Below are 14,008 nucleotides of genomic sequence, written 5' to 3'. Positions count from 1 at the left end.
TCTGCTGGAGTGTTTTTGTATTGTCCACACAGCGTGTGTCATGTTGAAACTGTATTGAATGACTGTGTGCAGGCTCGGTTAATTTAAGGGGAGAAATGTCTGTGTTTGTGGACTCGATCTGTTATACTCCTCTTTGTTTTGATTGAAAGGATGTTGTCTGTGTTCATCTGTATGTTGGATCAATAAACTCATCAGGGGCCGCTAATGTCATCATCATTATGGAGAGACAAGTTATTTGTAAATCCCCTTTAACACAAAATACTTTACATAATCCAAATAAACTATAGTCCCACATATAATTTAAGAAAAAAACTGTGTCAATTTTATGTCTGAATGTAAAAGGTTGGAGAATAAAGTAAAGCATTCTGCATCATGGGATGGCTGATAATAGAAAACGGGTTTGGGGTAAATTTAAATTATTGCCTGGCAGGGCCGGTAAAAAACATAAACATGATTCAAATTCGAATCTCACAGTGAATTAAGATTGTGATTCTTACCTCCCATCATTAGACACACTGGCAACAAATATATTTGTAAGAGAAAATCCAATAATGATTTAATCTTTGTTGCAAGAATAAATAAAAGGCCCCATCTAGTGGTCATGACTGAGACACGCAGGGTGACTGTGATCACTGACCCCATGTGCTGTATTTTGCTGGTCATCAGTAAATCCTGTAGAGAATGGGTTTTTAAAGTCTGAGACTGTGGGGCCTCCCCTACGACAAAGCTTGAAAAAGGCACTCCCTCCCCCCCCCCCCCTTAGTTTACTTGCTTGGTTTTGAATGCCTATGGAATCCTGATTATGTTATTTGATCCCATAGTAATTTAACAATTGCGCCAAATAGCTTAATATTGCTGTTTGACACTTCAGATAACATCAAATAGATTTTAAAAAAGAGTCTGTCCTACGGCATTTATTAGTTTCTGACTCTGGGATAGTGGGAAAAACAAATTCCCCAATAACAAACACCAGTGAAAAAAAATCCCTGTTTTCGCAGCAGACATTTTGACTTGTCCTAGCAGGAAAAGCACAGGCGTTACTAATAACACTAACTCAGTTCTATTCAGCGCAGTAAGTCTTTACAGCGTAATAGTGAGCCAGCATGAACAATACCAGGACTTTTCCTTCTGTGACAAGTCAAAACATCCTCCACGAAAAAGGCTTATTGAAAAAAGACATAATTAAACACTACAATAAGTACACCAAAATAATTAATTCAAGTAAAAAATACCTAATTTGCCATTAGCAGACATTAATAGTCTCTGAACAGTCGTCTAAAAGCTTCCAAGGAACATGACGTTGAGAGCATTGTGCTGAAGGTCTATGTTACTGTTTAGGTGACGTGTACATTATATCCTTTAATTATCACGCGCAGGTCTTAACAGTTAGCTATAAATTCTCAATATAAATAGTCACCTGCATTCTCGCACTATTTGTGCCAAAATCCTGTACATACAGTTCATAGTACCAATATGTGATCTGTATTATATCTGTTTAGCTTGATATCTTTGTTTAGTTGTATGTCTGTATCTGTATTCTCCTTTAAAATGTAAGTAGCCTAAATTTTAAAGTGAATTCTGATTGATGCAACTAAATAAGTACACCTGCTGTTTATGAGCGGATGATGGTTTTAAAGTAAAAACTAAAAGGTTGAAACAGCAAATAGGCCTATGCCAGACCTTTAGGTTGTTACTCTGTTCTAAAATGTAATTCAGGTTAACTGCTTTTTCGCACTTGTTCTAAACACACTCTTCATAATAATGGCCGTAGTGATGAGTTTGATCATGTTCCTGATTAAAAACTCCTTTAACATTCCTCTCTGACTCACTTCTTCATGTAGGCTACAGTTTGCTTAGAGGCCACAAGTGATCTAGAACATTTGGGTGCAAAGCGCCACCTGCTGGCACTACAAAGCAGATAGTTTAATTGAGTCATTTAATTCTGGATTATTGCATGTCATGAAATAATCCTCAATTGCTGCTGTTTTTTAAATCATTTCTCTACGATTCAAGGTCAATGGCTTGAAACAATAGTTTTCATGTTTTTGTATTAAATAGGCTATAGTGGGCAAACATCACTGCGCATGCAATTAAGGCGGATGGCACAAAGCTGATTACCTCCAATTTGATTGGCGCTGAAAGTTAGTATTGCTTTTAAAATAGCTAGTAACTTTGGACACCATGAACGATGTGGATTATCTTCCACAGCACACATTGAAAAGTCTGCCTTTAGAAGAAAGCTTGAGATGAAATATAGCTCAGTGCCCACTTAGACGCAGGATATTGTTATAAACCAAACCGCTGGTAAAAAATATATGTTTTAGTTTAAATTAGAGTTAGTGGTTCTCCAGGAACAAAATGGCTAACGGCTAGCTTCTCATGTGTGTTATCTGGAAGGACAACGTGGATGAAATGTTACTTGCTCGGAAGAGCAAATATAGATGACGCTAATTTAGGCCTATAACTACCCAAATTGACAGCACGTAAAGGGGATTGAGCAGTAACAGCAACATGAGGAGAGAGGAAATGTGAAATTACAAAATTTCCCACCATTGTTTCCGCCTAAAACGCCACTGAGTAGCCTTTGCTACACCATCAAACAACAGCTTCACCCAAACTGCACAATCCCACAACTGCCCACCATCCAGCTCATCACACTCTGTGCTGCCAAGTAATCTCTGGACGCATCTTGTCGTTAGGAGTTCAGAGTTCACTTGAACATGTGTTTTATTTTATACATGTCTGAATAGTTGTTCTGAACTTTTCTGAAACTGAATGCAGGGAAACTTGAAAGTATGAGACTTAATATTTATGAATTAAACCTTCAATTTGTCTTTTCAATGATATTATGAGGGATGGAAAGACAATAAAGGCACACTGTAGTGAGTGTAGTTGCTGTTGAATCTTCATAATTAATGCCACGTGGCTGAAATAATTATTGATTGTTATATAAATGAGCACATTGCACAACTTTAAATATAATTTGTACACAAGCTGGTACAGAGATTTCTATTCATAGGCAGAAATGACCTGATATTTACTGGAAATAACGTAGCTTTTCCATCCCCGTACTACCCAGAAGGATTTGCTCAAAACACGTTAACTAAAACATAATTCAAAATGAGTTCAGTTTTTTATATTCTTTACCCCTTAAAATAATCTCTATTAAATGAACTTTTCCAGCAATGGCTATGGGTAAGCCTATTTCAGGCCATGGGTTTACTGTGTGGTTGTGCAGCATTTTGAATTAAAAGCCCTTTGTCATCAGTATTACTGAGATGTGCGCAGCGCTTTAACAGTTTTGTATTTTCAGCAGATTCCCTAAAACACAAAACTCATCCTCTGTGATTGGTTGTGGCTCAGCCGGCTCCATTGTTCCATTAGTCCGTTTGTTCGCTTGGTTTCCTACGCACAAACAAAACTTTCCTGCCTCCCCTGTGCAATATTGGGCTCCTCTGTGCTTTGACAACCTGAAAACATTGGAATCTCTGACTTTTTCTGAGGGAAGAAAAAAAGGTAGGTTATAAAAATGTGTGAATTAGTGTATATGTATGCGCGCAATATTTTGTATTTGAAATCTTTCTGTATCCTACAATTGGTAGTTAACCTCTTGAACTCTACATTTCGCTTACATAAATATCCCTTTTTAAGTAGCTTTAAAATTGGTGGGAGAACCCCCACTTTTTAAAATAAACTATAGAAATCCAACAATGTACTTCAAATCAGCTAAATATAAGAATTACATTTTAGATGTTATACACTTCCTCCCAGTAGTTCAGCCATGTAATGTGTGTTTGGAAATATGTTTCTGTGTTTGAAAAGAGTTTTTTAAAGATGGACAGACCTCTTACTCTGGCAGAAGGTTAATGAATTGTCAGACTGAGCTGGCTGCTTGTCCACATTATATATTTTATTTTCCGTGTCATTGGTTAATGAGTACTGTTTCTATAATCAGATAAGTCAAGATCCAGCATAACATTTGTGACATCCTGCTAAATTTATTCAAATATTGATTTATTCATATTCATTGTTGCCCCATGCTCTGTAACAAGAAATAATACGTATCTATAATTGGTTTTGTCTGACCTGCTCTGCTCTCTCTGTGTCAGTCAGTGTTTTTTGGAAGGATGTACAGCTTCATGGGAGGTGGGTTGTTCTGTGCTGGAGTCGGGAACATACTCCTCATTGTCTCCACGGCAACTGACTACTGGATGCAGTACCGTCACTCCAGCAATTACATGCACCAGGGTCTGTGGCGGTACTGTGTTCCCGGGAAATGCATGGCACACACAGACAGCATTGGTAAGATTCGCTGGGTGTTTTCTGCATGTACACAAGCACATCCTCATATTTATTTATTAGTTTGCTGACAATCAGTCAGTAAAATATGTCTGAGATGCAAAGGCGAAGAAGTTAATGTCATGTAAATGTTGTCAAGGAATCATTCAATCAATATTTTGTTTGTATAGGTGATGTATTAAGAATTCTTTACACAGACGTATACAGGTTATTGTTGTGACTTTCATTTGCACCAGTCATATACATATATAGTATATGGTATAATAAAAGTAATCTAATCATTAGTGTAATTTATCAAGTCGGGTACAAATCCATTCTGAATATCTGAAAATGAAATATGCCTACACTCTAAATTACATAAATTGTGTGTATAAAATGGGGAATAAAATCAGAATTCATCATTTAGCACTGGACATACTTTTAAGTCTGATCTCTCAGGTTTCAGACTTTATCCTCGTCTCTCCCCCACAGCGTACTGGGATGCCACCCGTGCCTTCATGATTCTTTCCCTGCTGGCTTGTTTCATCGGCATTGTGATCGGCGTCATGGCCTTCATCCACTACTCCTCCTTTGATGGGTTTGACAAGACGTTTGCAGCCGGCATCCTCTTCTTCATCTCCTGTAAGCTTCTCCACCATAGCTACATGCAAGCCTCTCTCGTGTAGTAAAGACCTTTTTATTAGTGAAACTAATATTTGTATCTGTTGTGTAGGCTTCTTTGTGTTGCTGGCCATGGCTGTGTACACAGGAGTGACAGTGAACTACTATGGGAAACGCTATGGCAGCTGGCGATTCTCCTGGTCCTATATAATGGGCTGGGTGGCAGTGGTGCTCACATTCTTCTCAGGTATTCATCCTACCACATTAACTAATGAAAGCACAGGTATGCCTCCGTTCTTATGTTCTTATTTTATTATTTTATTTTCTTGATGTCACCATTCTCTTCTAGGTATCTTCTATATGTGTGCCTACCGGATGCATGAATGCCCAAGAAACTCTAACTCACGCTGACCCGCCCAAGACTTCAACACACACACATAAGCACTGGTCCATCATGTATGGCCAAGAGGAACCAATACTCCTACGGACTTCCCAACTACTTCCTGTTAAATGGAATATTTATGAATAAGCTAAATAAATGAGGGAAAAACAAATGCATTTGTTGTCTGCATTGTCTTCCTACATTAATAAATTAGAGGTACACAAAGTCATACGATACCAGTATTTGACCTGATACAGGATGTTGTAATGTTTCAGTTTAAAAACGCCACAGAATGACGTGATTTTAGTGATACACATCTTCTAAAAGAGGGGAAAAGTGTTTAGTATTAACCATAGGCTGAGTTTGTAGTTACAATGTTAAAAACCAAAACCTATTTGATGCAGATTATTGTAATGAAGCTATTAATTTCTTGGAGTACTTATGACTGCACAATAATAGCCAAAATGTTAATCACGATTATTCATTAGTGTTAGGGACAACATATTTTTATTGCAATTTAACATTTAAATAAATGAAGCGCTGCTTTCACTTCCATGTTGTGCTATATTCCTGCTAATGTGCAAATCTTTGCATCAAAATAAGTCTTAAAATAAGGTTCTTCTTCACCTGAACTCTGCGCTTTTTGTTCTGTTGTATATTACTCTTCTACTCTGAGCTGCAGCCAGAACAATCAAGAACATTTTTAGTTTGACAGGCTGCAGCAGCGGCATGACAGCTCTCCAAAAGTGAAGCCAGAACAACCTAGTGGTTGGCTTTTAGTTTAGGAAGCACTTGATTTGATATGCAGTGGAGTTTTCTACACATCTTAAACATCCATCATGTTTAATTAATTGTGTGAAGCAAAAGTTGCGATTGCAAATCATATTCAATTAATTGTGAAGCCCTAGGTATACTATTTACAATTGCACAAATGAGCCACTTTAAAAACGACTTATACCTGAACTCAACATCACACAATCAACTTAATGAACTTAATATTTGGATAAATTCTGAAAGAAATGTGCGTGTAAAGCAGATGTTGTACTGTATACGCTGCAACACCTAAAAATCAATATTTGAATAAGAAGGGTGATGATTCCAAGGTCCAAAAAAATCTTTTATTTAGTCTCATTTTGCAAAGTACTCATAACCAAACCCCGAAAAGAAAAACACAAACATTAACTGGTTTAACTCGATGCAACACCGCTTGAAAATACCGCTTACCAGAAAAACCACAGCGCTGCTTTAAGCCTGGTGTACAAAAAATATCAAAACAATCCCAAAGTTGCATGTTTAATGGTTCTGAGTGTAACAAGTTAGATAACTGAGATATTATGACCGTTATCACCTTTCACATCAACCTCTAAAGAGGAAAGAACAAGCTCATGCAAGTTTGGTAAAGCTCTAGTTTAGTCGACCTCTTCAATGGTGGGGCCGGAGGATGCCCCCCCTCCAGGAGCACCACCGGCTCCTGGGAAGCCCCCTGGCATCCCTCCTGGCATCCCACCTGGCATCCCTCCTGGCATCCCACCTGGCATCCCACCTGCATTCTGGTACAGCTTGGTGATGATGGGGCTACACACCTTCTCCAACTCCTTCTGCTGATGCTCAAACTCATCTTTTTCTGCAGTCTGAGAAAAGGGAAGAAGGGGAAGTGAAACATCAATCTGATGCCAGCCCGACAAATACTTTAACACCTCTGCTGCAAAACATTTCAAGCACAAAACTTCTTCTAATGCATACCTGGTTTTTATCCAGCCAGCTGATGACATCGTTACACTTTTCCACAATCTTCTGTTTGTCCTCGTCGCTGATCTTGTCCTTCAGCTTCTCGTCCTCCACAGTGGACTTCATATTGAAGGCGTAAGACTCCAGACCATTCTTGGCAGTCACCTTCTCTCTCTGCACGTCGTCCTCAGCCTTGAAATTATCCGCTTCCTGGACCATACGTTCAATGTCCTCCTTGCTCAAGCGACCTGGTGTTTTGGGGTTTTTTTGTCAAATGAACACAAGGACTAAATATCGTACATCAAATTTCACAATTGAGATACAGTATTAATGTTCTTCTTCAGGTTACCTTTGTCGTTGGTGATTGTGATCTTGTTTTCCTTCCCGGTGCTCTTGTCAGCCGCAGACACATTCATGATGCCGTTGGCATCGATATCAAAGGTCACCTCAATCTGAGGAACACCTCGGGGTGCCGGGGGGATTCCAATCAGCTCAAATTTCCCCAAAAGGTTGTTGTCTTTGGTCATGGCCCTTTCACCCTCAAACACCTGCAGATATAACATAAGGTCAATGCATCAATAAAGCTTTGTTTGAAATGTAAGACAGTCTCTAAAATAATGATGTCTTCCTGTTGGCTGATGGTGTCACACCTGAATCAGCACACCCGGCTGGTTGTCTGAATAGGTGGTGAAAGTCTGGGTCTGCTTCGTGGGGATAGTGGTGTTCCTCTTGATGAGAACAGTCATGACTCCTCCAGCAGTCTCGATGCCCAGAGACAAGGGTGTCACATCCAGCAGCAGCAGGTCCTGCACATTCTCTGATTTGTCGCCTGACAGGATGGCTGCCTGCACAGCTGCAAAACAAATGGATGGATTTAGATTTTTACATTTGCAACTCATTTCTCAGGATTTTATTTTGTTTGTTCTATATTTAGGGGTTATACCTGCACCATAGGCCACTGCTTCGTCAGGGTTAATGCTCTTATTGAGGTCCTTCCCGTTGAAAAGGTCCTGCAGCAGCTTGTGGATCTTGGGAATACGAGTGGAACCTCCCACCAAGACAATGTCGTGGATTTGAGCCTTGTCCATCTTGGCGTCACGGAGAGCCTTTTCCACAGGCTCCAGGGTTCCTCTGAACAGGTCTGCGTTCAGCTCCTCAAACCTGGCCCTGGTAATCGAGGTGTAGAAATCAATTCCCTCGTACAGAGAATCGATTTCGATGCTGGCCTGAGTGCTGGATGACAAAGTGCGCTTGGCCCTCTCGCACGCAGTGCGCAGACGACGCACAGCCCTCTTGTTGTCGCTGATGTCTTTCTTGTACTTGCGTTTGAACTCGGAGATGAAGTGGTCGACCATGCGGTTATCGAAGTCTTCTCCACCCAAGTGTGTGTCTCCTGCTGTGGACTTGACCTCAAAGATGCCATCTTCAATAGTCAAGATTGAGACGTCGAATGTGCCACCACCCAGGTCAAAGATGAGGACGTTTCTCTCAGCTCCAACCTGTAGTTTGAAATTATTTTATTGTAATTTGTAGTTTATTTCAGGATTGGATGCATCAACTTTCAGCACTTTAAGCTAAAACCTCATATTCAAAGTCTACATTACTTCAATAGTTATAAATATTACATGTGGATTTTTTTATAAAAATGCCAGAAATCAATGATAAATGTGGTCAGTAACAATTCAGTGCAATTTACTATATTTATTATTTTACCTTTTTGTCCAGGCCATAAGCAATAGCAGCAGCAGTCGGCTCGTTGATGATACGAAGGACATTAAGTCCAGAAATGGTCCCTGCATCTTTGGTGGCCTGGCGCTGAGAGTCATTGAAGTAGGCCGGCACAGTCACTACTGCATTTGTAACAGTCTGCAAGAAGAAAATACTTACAGGAGTTAATGGGACATAAAGGACATTCCCAACATTAAATGTACAGTTTAGAGCTTACAGATTCTTAGTCTGTTTAAACAACACTAACTGTCGTAAACATGGCACAAGGACAGGGCTCGGTTTAATATCCATGTTTTGCAGGGGACATAGCAGCCTTAATACTGTAGCAGAAGCTAGGCCTGCACGATATGAGGAAAAACTGCAGTGTGCCTTAACAGTGTTCAATATTGCGATGACGATTAACAGGATTAGAATTTAATATTTTAAATATGTCTAGCACCAACATCAAAGTCAATCTATAAACTTGTGTTACAGGTGTATTGATAGAGTATTAACCTTTTACCCACAAGGGTTTTATTGCACTTGCTTACAGTAATGGGCATAGTAATTGTCAAATCGAGTAATGTTCAGTGTCTCAGCCACGGCCCATGTAATCTGCTGCCTGCTGACTTGAATCTATGTGTATGTGTAGGAGCTCCGATACTGAGCTGGGGAGAGGCTGCAGCGTGATTATAAATACTTCTTTAGCCCCAGGGCTCGTTTAAACCCAGGCCATGGTAACCATCCCTAAATAATAGGATTGCAATGTGTTTATCGCGCATGTTTATAACGCGATGACGGTGACAATACAATTTATCAGTCAGCATTAGTTAAAGCTGAGAAAATGTGTCTGTGCACTTGAAAAATATATTTTTGTTAAGTGTGTATTACTGATGCAAATCTCCCCTTTTGTAAACAAACAAATAAACAAAAAAGATAATTTTTGTAAAATGCAACACACAAGTGTACCTTGCCCAGGTACGCCTCTGCGATCTCCTTCATTTTAATTAGCACCATGGAGGAGATCTCCTCTGGGTAGAAGGTTTTGGTCTCGCCCTTGTAATCCACCTTTACTTTGGGGCGTGTCGCATCATCAATGACTGTAAATGGCCAGTGTTTCATGTCTGACTGGACAACACTGTCATCAAACCGACGTCCAATAAGACGCTTTGCATCTGTAGGACAATGAAAAATACAATAAATAAGCAGAAACACCAGATAAAAATGTATCATTCTTGTTAAGAAAAATTGTTTCATACCAAATACTGTGTTGGTGGGGTTCAGGGCCACCTGATTCTTGGCTGCATCCCCAATCAGCCTCTCGGTGTCAGTGAAGGCAACATAACTGGGTGTGGTCCTGTTTCCCTGATCATTGGCAATGATCTCAACTTTGCCGTGCTGAAACACTCCTACACAGGAGTAGGTAGTGCCCAGATCAATGCCGATTGCTGGTCCCTTGGACATGGTTCCTGAGCGTATGAAAATTATCAGCTGTTAATCATTATGGCACTCAACTGAAAATCTGGGTATATGGCGTTGTTGCAACTGTGGGTGACCACCGTGATGCACATTTGTAGTATGGTGTAATGAGGCTATTATCAGAGTCTGAGCAGCTCAAACTGAAGTGGAAACACTGTCTGAGTGAAGTAAATGTCCACTGCACCTGTTTTTAAGCCTCCCACGTTTGACAGCTTGGCAACGGCTTCCATTATTATGCCAACAACAGACAACAGGGAGGAGAGGGCCTTTTAAAACAGACCTAAGCTACCATCTTATTGAATTTCTTTATTTTATCCTAGAGCTGAAATGTTAGTTAAATTGGTAAGTTGATCAACTTAAAATGATTCACCCACTATTTTTGATCATTATCTGGTGGAGCACACACGATGGGCTGTTCTGTCCTGGTAATTAAGACTTATTGGAGGTTAACAATTATGGATATACTGTACACACCAAGATCCCTCTTGTCTTTATGGTTGTCCAGGAAAAACAGTAAGTAAACACACAACTTCAAGGTTGGGTGATCATTTCCTTTCACATAAAGTTATGCGATTCATTGTTAATAAAGAAATATTGATTAAAGCCTTTTAAGTCTTTACAAATAACTAATCCATGCGACAGCTGTCTTTTCCTCAATTGTCATGTGACATGTTATATGTGCCACTTTTCAGCTGGTTATAGTTGAATCCATTAAAACACCAAATATTCTTAGAGATTAGATGATCAGAAAATGAATCTGCCACTATTTGCATAATCAGTTAGTTTTTGGATTCAGCTTCTCAAATGTTAGGATTTGCTACTTTTCAGCCTATTTTATAATTGTTTTAATCTTGTATTATTGTTGTCTAATGATCATTTCTTTAATTGGTAATAAAAATGTGTTGTTTTTTTATGGCAGGGAAGACAATAAAAGAATGTCAGTTAAATCACAAATATGAGGAAATCTACCTTGCTGTCAAGTTATCCCGGTCAAAAAAAGCAGGAGAGCCTTGTGTTATGTGCAAAAACTAGTTTGCATTTATATTAACAGAAAATAAAGAGAAACAAGCCAGGTCATGTTCTAGATAATGTTAATATAACTTGGCTCTTGTTACTCCTGTAATATCCCTGCATTGTTCATAGTTGTTAAAAGGTAATGTGGTTTTAGGATCAGGGGGGTTGTGAAAGAACGAGTGTGACCGCCTGAGCAGGGTTAAGAGTGTAGCATAGTGTGCTCAATTGTGCTGCATCATTAGCTTAGCTTCAACAGGGCGTGCCACTTCACATTTCAGGAGGCTCGCAACTTTCAAGACCTTTCCTTCCGTTTCCTTGTAAATTGCACACAACGTAAGGCATTATATAACCTCTTATACAGATAACGTGTATCACTTCAACGCATATGAACAACTTTGCAAACCAAACTGCTAGCCTGTGTTAGCAGGTCGCTAACATGTGGCTAACATGTGGCTAAGGTCGTTGATAACCACTTTCTGTATATTGTTATGTAAAATAAATTTGCCTTAACGTGCATTACAACACAACATAAAGTTAGCGTAAGGAAGAGTTGGTGTAAATCACAGCTGTGGAGTTGTATTTGAATAACTGCAAATGAATACCGACACCATTTTCTTGTTCAGCTAGCTTACATATATATCATGTTAACGTCAAGTGCCGTTAACATGATTCACGTAGTTAACGTAAATAAAAGTAACTACAATACGTTATTCACCTCCTAGCTAATACTCACCTCCGTATATTCAGAATCGGTCGTTTTATCGTTAAAGTGGTGGTTTGAAATACTGGCTAGCTTCACCGTGAGTGAGTGTGTCCCCGCTGTCAGTGGTTGGAAAGAGGCCGCGCGCGCTTCCTCACCGCACTCAGAACTCTCCAGAACACAGGAGGGGCGATGCTGGCCAATCACCTTCTATCACATCACTGCCTCTATAAATGCTCCAATTAAAAATGCTGTTTGCACTGTTGCTAGGAAGATTGTGGGATATGATCGATTTAAGTGGTTTCTAGACTATCATACAGTGGTGGCTGATTACAATGGAGGAGGAAGTAGTCAGATATTTTACTTAAGTAAAAGTAGCAATACCACAGTGTAGAAATACTCGTTACACGTAAAGGTCCTGCATTCAAACGCTTACTAAAGTAATAATATACCTATTAGAATGAATCAAAGTATCCTATACCTAAGGTAATACAAGTAAAAGTAAGCCTACTTGTTAAGAACATTGGCCCATTTCCGTATCATATATCACTGGATTATAAATAGCATATTGATGCATTACTATGTAAGATGCATGTACTATGCAGCTGCTAAAGGTGGGGCTGATTTGAATTACTTTATATAAAGCTAGTATATCTTAATCTATAGTAGCCTATTACGTCATAATGTATTAGTTATTTAAATTATTATAAATAATAATCTGCATAGCATGTACTTTTTGTATTTTATTAAACTACTTGAGCATGTAGCCTGTTACCTTATATCACTGCTAATGCCACACAGTATACAAATACTCCATTACAAATAGAAATCCTGACCTGAAAATGTTACTTCAAGTTTTTTCAAGTACTGCACTTCAGTACAATTTTGATGTACTTGTACTTCTCTTGAATACTTTAATGTTATGCTACTTAATACTTTACTACTTGTAAGAGAGGATATACTTTTTACTTCACTGCCTTAATTTAAGAGCTATAGTCGCTAGTTACTTTTCAAATTTAGATTTTACATACAAAACATGATTAGTTAATACAATATTATCCATTATTACAGATTAAACATCAAAAAGTAGGCCATATGAAGTAGTTAATATTAGCTCCACTTTTACCAACACCTTTGAAGTACCACTTACATATTAATACATCAATAATAATTATTTTCAATAATATAAATAGTATAATACTGACAGTAGCCTCTAGATTGTGAGTACTTTTACTTTTCATATTTAAAGAATATTAATTAAAGAATAAAGAATATTGCGTTGCTAATACTGCTGTACTTTTACATAAATGAATTTAAACTGTAGGATTACTTCCTTTCCTTTTTTATATTAGTATTATAAAATACTATAATTAGTGTTTTGTTTTTTTTACCAATGAATACATTAGTAAGAGCATTTCAAAGTTGTAGTTTGCCAATGTGAAGCCAATTTTAGATACTTTCTATTGTACTGGGTATATTAGTAGTGTAGTATTGCATCATATCTAATAAGATTTTCAAATGTTAAACAAACAAATGACATTTAGTATTTCTATTTCTATTTTCTGCTCCTTGAAACTTCTACTCAACTCTATTATAAGCCATTCATCTGGCAGCAGAAGTTACTTTGCAGATCAATATTTTGCATATGAAGCGTATGAGGAGTTTATAAAATGTGATGCATCATTATCTCACAGTACCCACAAGTATATCATTTAGTTACAATTAGCTCCACATGGACCAACTACAGGATTAAAATGCTGCTTACATATGAATCAGTAATAGTAATAGCATAATACTGCATACACATAGCACGCTGAAAGGGGTCACTGTATTATAAGTAATATATTGTAATACACCTTTGCAGTCAGTTAAAGTACAAAGAGAACGGAAATGCTCAACCACACCTATAAGTGACGGGTTAAAACTCATAAAGTAACTTAGAAGCATCAAGGACACTGAAATGTAGTCTAATACGTCTAAAAATACCCGATCTGTAGTGCAACACCAAATATTCATCATCAATTATGTGAGAACACATACTGAGATCAGGGTAGTTCCCCAACAAATAACTACAAGTAGGTCACAGATCAGCAAGTTAA

The 14,008-nt window shown here is 38.4% G+C and overlaps 2 protein-coding genes across 4 annotated transcripts; one reads left to right on the top strand and one right to left on the bottom strand.

Annotated features, from left to right (window-relative positions):
* The first annotated feature begins 4,127 nt into the window (after nt 1-4,127).
* Nucleotides 4,128-5,423, top strand: LOC115018026 (lens fiber membrane intrinsic protein-like). 2 transcript variants are annotated; one of them, XM_029446823.1, is made up of 4 exons: nt 4,128-4,302; nt 4,771-4,920; nt 5,012-5,146; nt 5,249-5,423. In XM_029446823.1, exons 1-4 carry the CDS (start codon nt 4,128-4,130, stop codon nt 5,308-5,310), a joined length of 522 nt encoding a protein of 173 aa, XP_029302683.1. In that variant the 3' UTR covers nt 5,311-5,423. The 2 variants fall into 2 exon arrangements, with proteins under 2 accessions (XP_029302683.1, XP_029302682.1); XM_029446822.1 differs by lacking the exon at nt 5,249-5,423 and having other exon boundaries at nt 5,012-5,229.
* A 954-nt stretch (nt 5,424-6,377) lies between these two features.
* On the bottom strand, nt 6,378-12,100 carry LOC115017571 (heat shock cognate 71 kDa protein-like). Of its 2 annotated transcripts, XM_029446144.1 has the most exons (9): nt 11,943-12,100; nt 9,976-10,185; nt 9,686-9,891; nt 8,723-8,875; nt 7,953-8,508; nt 7,660-7,862; nt 7,359-7,557; nt 7,025-7,257; nt 6,378-6,912 (listed from the first exon to the last, which is right to left on the bottom strand). In XM_029446144.1, exons 2-9 carry the CDS (start codon nt 10,178-10,180, stop codon nt 6,691-6,693), a joined length of 1,977 nt encoding a protein of 658 aa, XP_029302004.1. In that variant the 5' UTR covers nt 10,181-10,185; nt 11,943-12,100; the 3' UTR covers nt 6,378-6,690. The 2 variants fall into 2 exon arrangements, with proteins under 2 accessions (XP_029302004.1, XP_029302003.1); XM_029446143.1 differs by having other exon boundaries at nt 9,686-10,185.
* Nucleotides 12,101-14,008: the final 1,908 nt, after the last annotated feature.

The sequence above is a fragment of the Cottoperca gobio genome, chromosome 13 (assembly GCF_900634415.1).
Source record: "Cottoperca gobio chromosome 13, fCotGob3.1, whole genome shotgun sequence".
In the NCBI taxonomy this organism is placed as follows: domain Eukaryota; kingdom Metazoa; phylum Chordata; class Actinopteri; order Perciformes; family Bovichtidae; genus Cottoperca; species Cottoperca gobio.
The sequence above is the reverse complement of the archived record's forward strand: the minus strand, read 5'-3'. Positions and strand labels throughout refer to the sequence as shown.

Coding starts and splice junctions, on each gene's coding strand:
- LOC115018026 (XM_029446822.1), top strand. CDS start 4,128: ATGTACAGCTTCATGGGAGGTGGGTTGTTCTGTGCTGGAGTCGGGAAC. Junction 4,303..4,770: donor GGCACACACAGACAGCATTG/GTAAGATTCGCT, acceptor TCTCCCCCACAG/CGTACTGGGATGCCACCCGT. Junction 4,921..5,011: donor CATCCTCTTCTTCATCTCCT/GTAAGCTTCTCC, acceptor TCTGTTGTGTAG/GCTTCTTTGTGTTGCTGGCC.
- LOC115017571 (XM_029446143.1), bottom strand. CDS start 10,180: ATGTCCAAGGGACCAGCAATCGGCATTGATCTGGGCACTACCTACTCC. Junction 8,876..9,685: donor CAGAGGCGTACCTGGGCAAG/GTACACTTGTGT, acceptor TTCTTCTTGCAG/ACTGTTACAAATGCAGTAGT. Junction 7,258..7,358: donor CACAATCACCAACGACAAAG/GTAACCTGAAGA, acceptor CCAAAACACCAG/GTCGCTTGAGCAAGGAGGAC.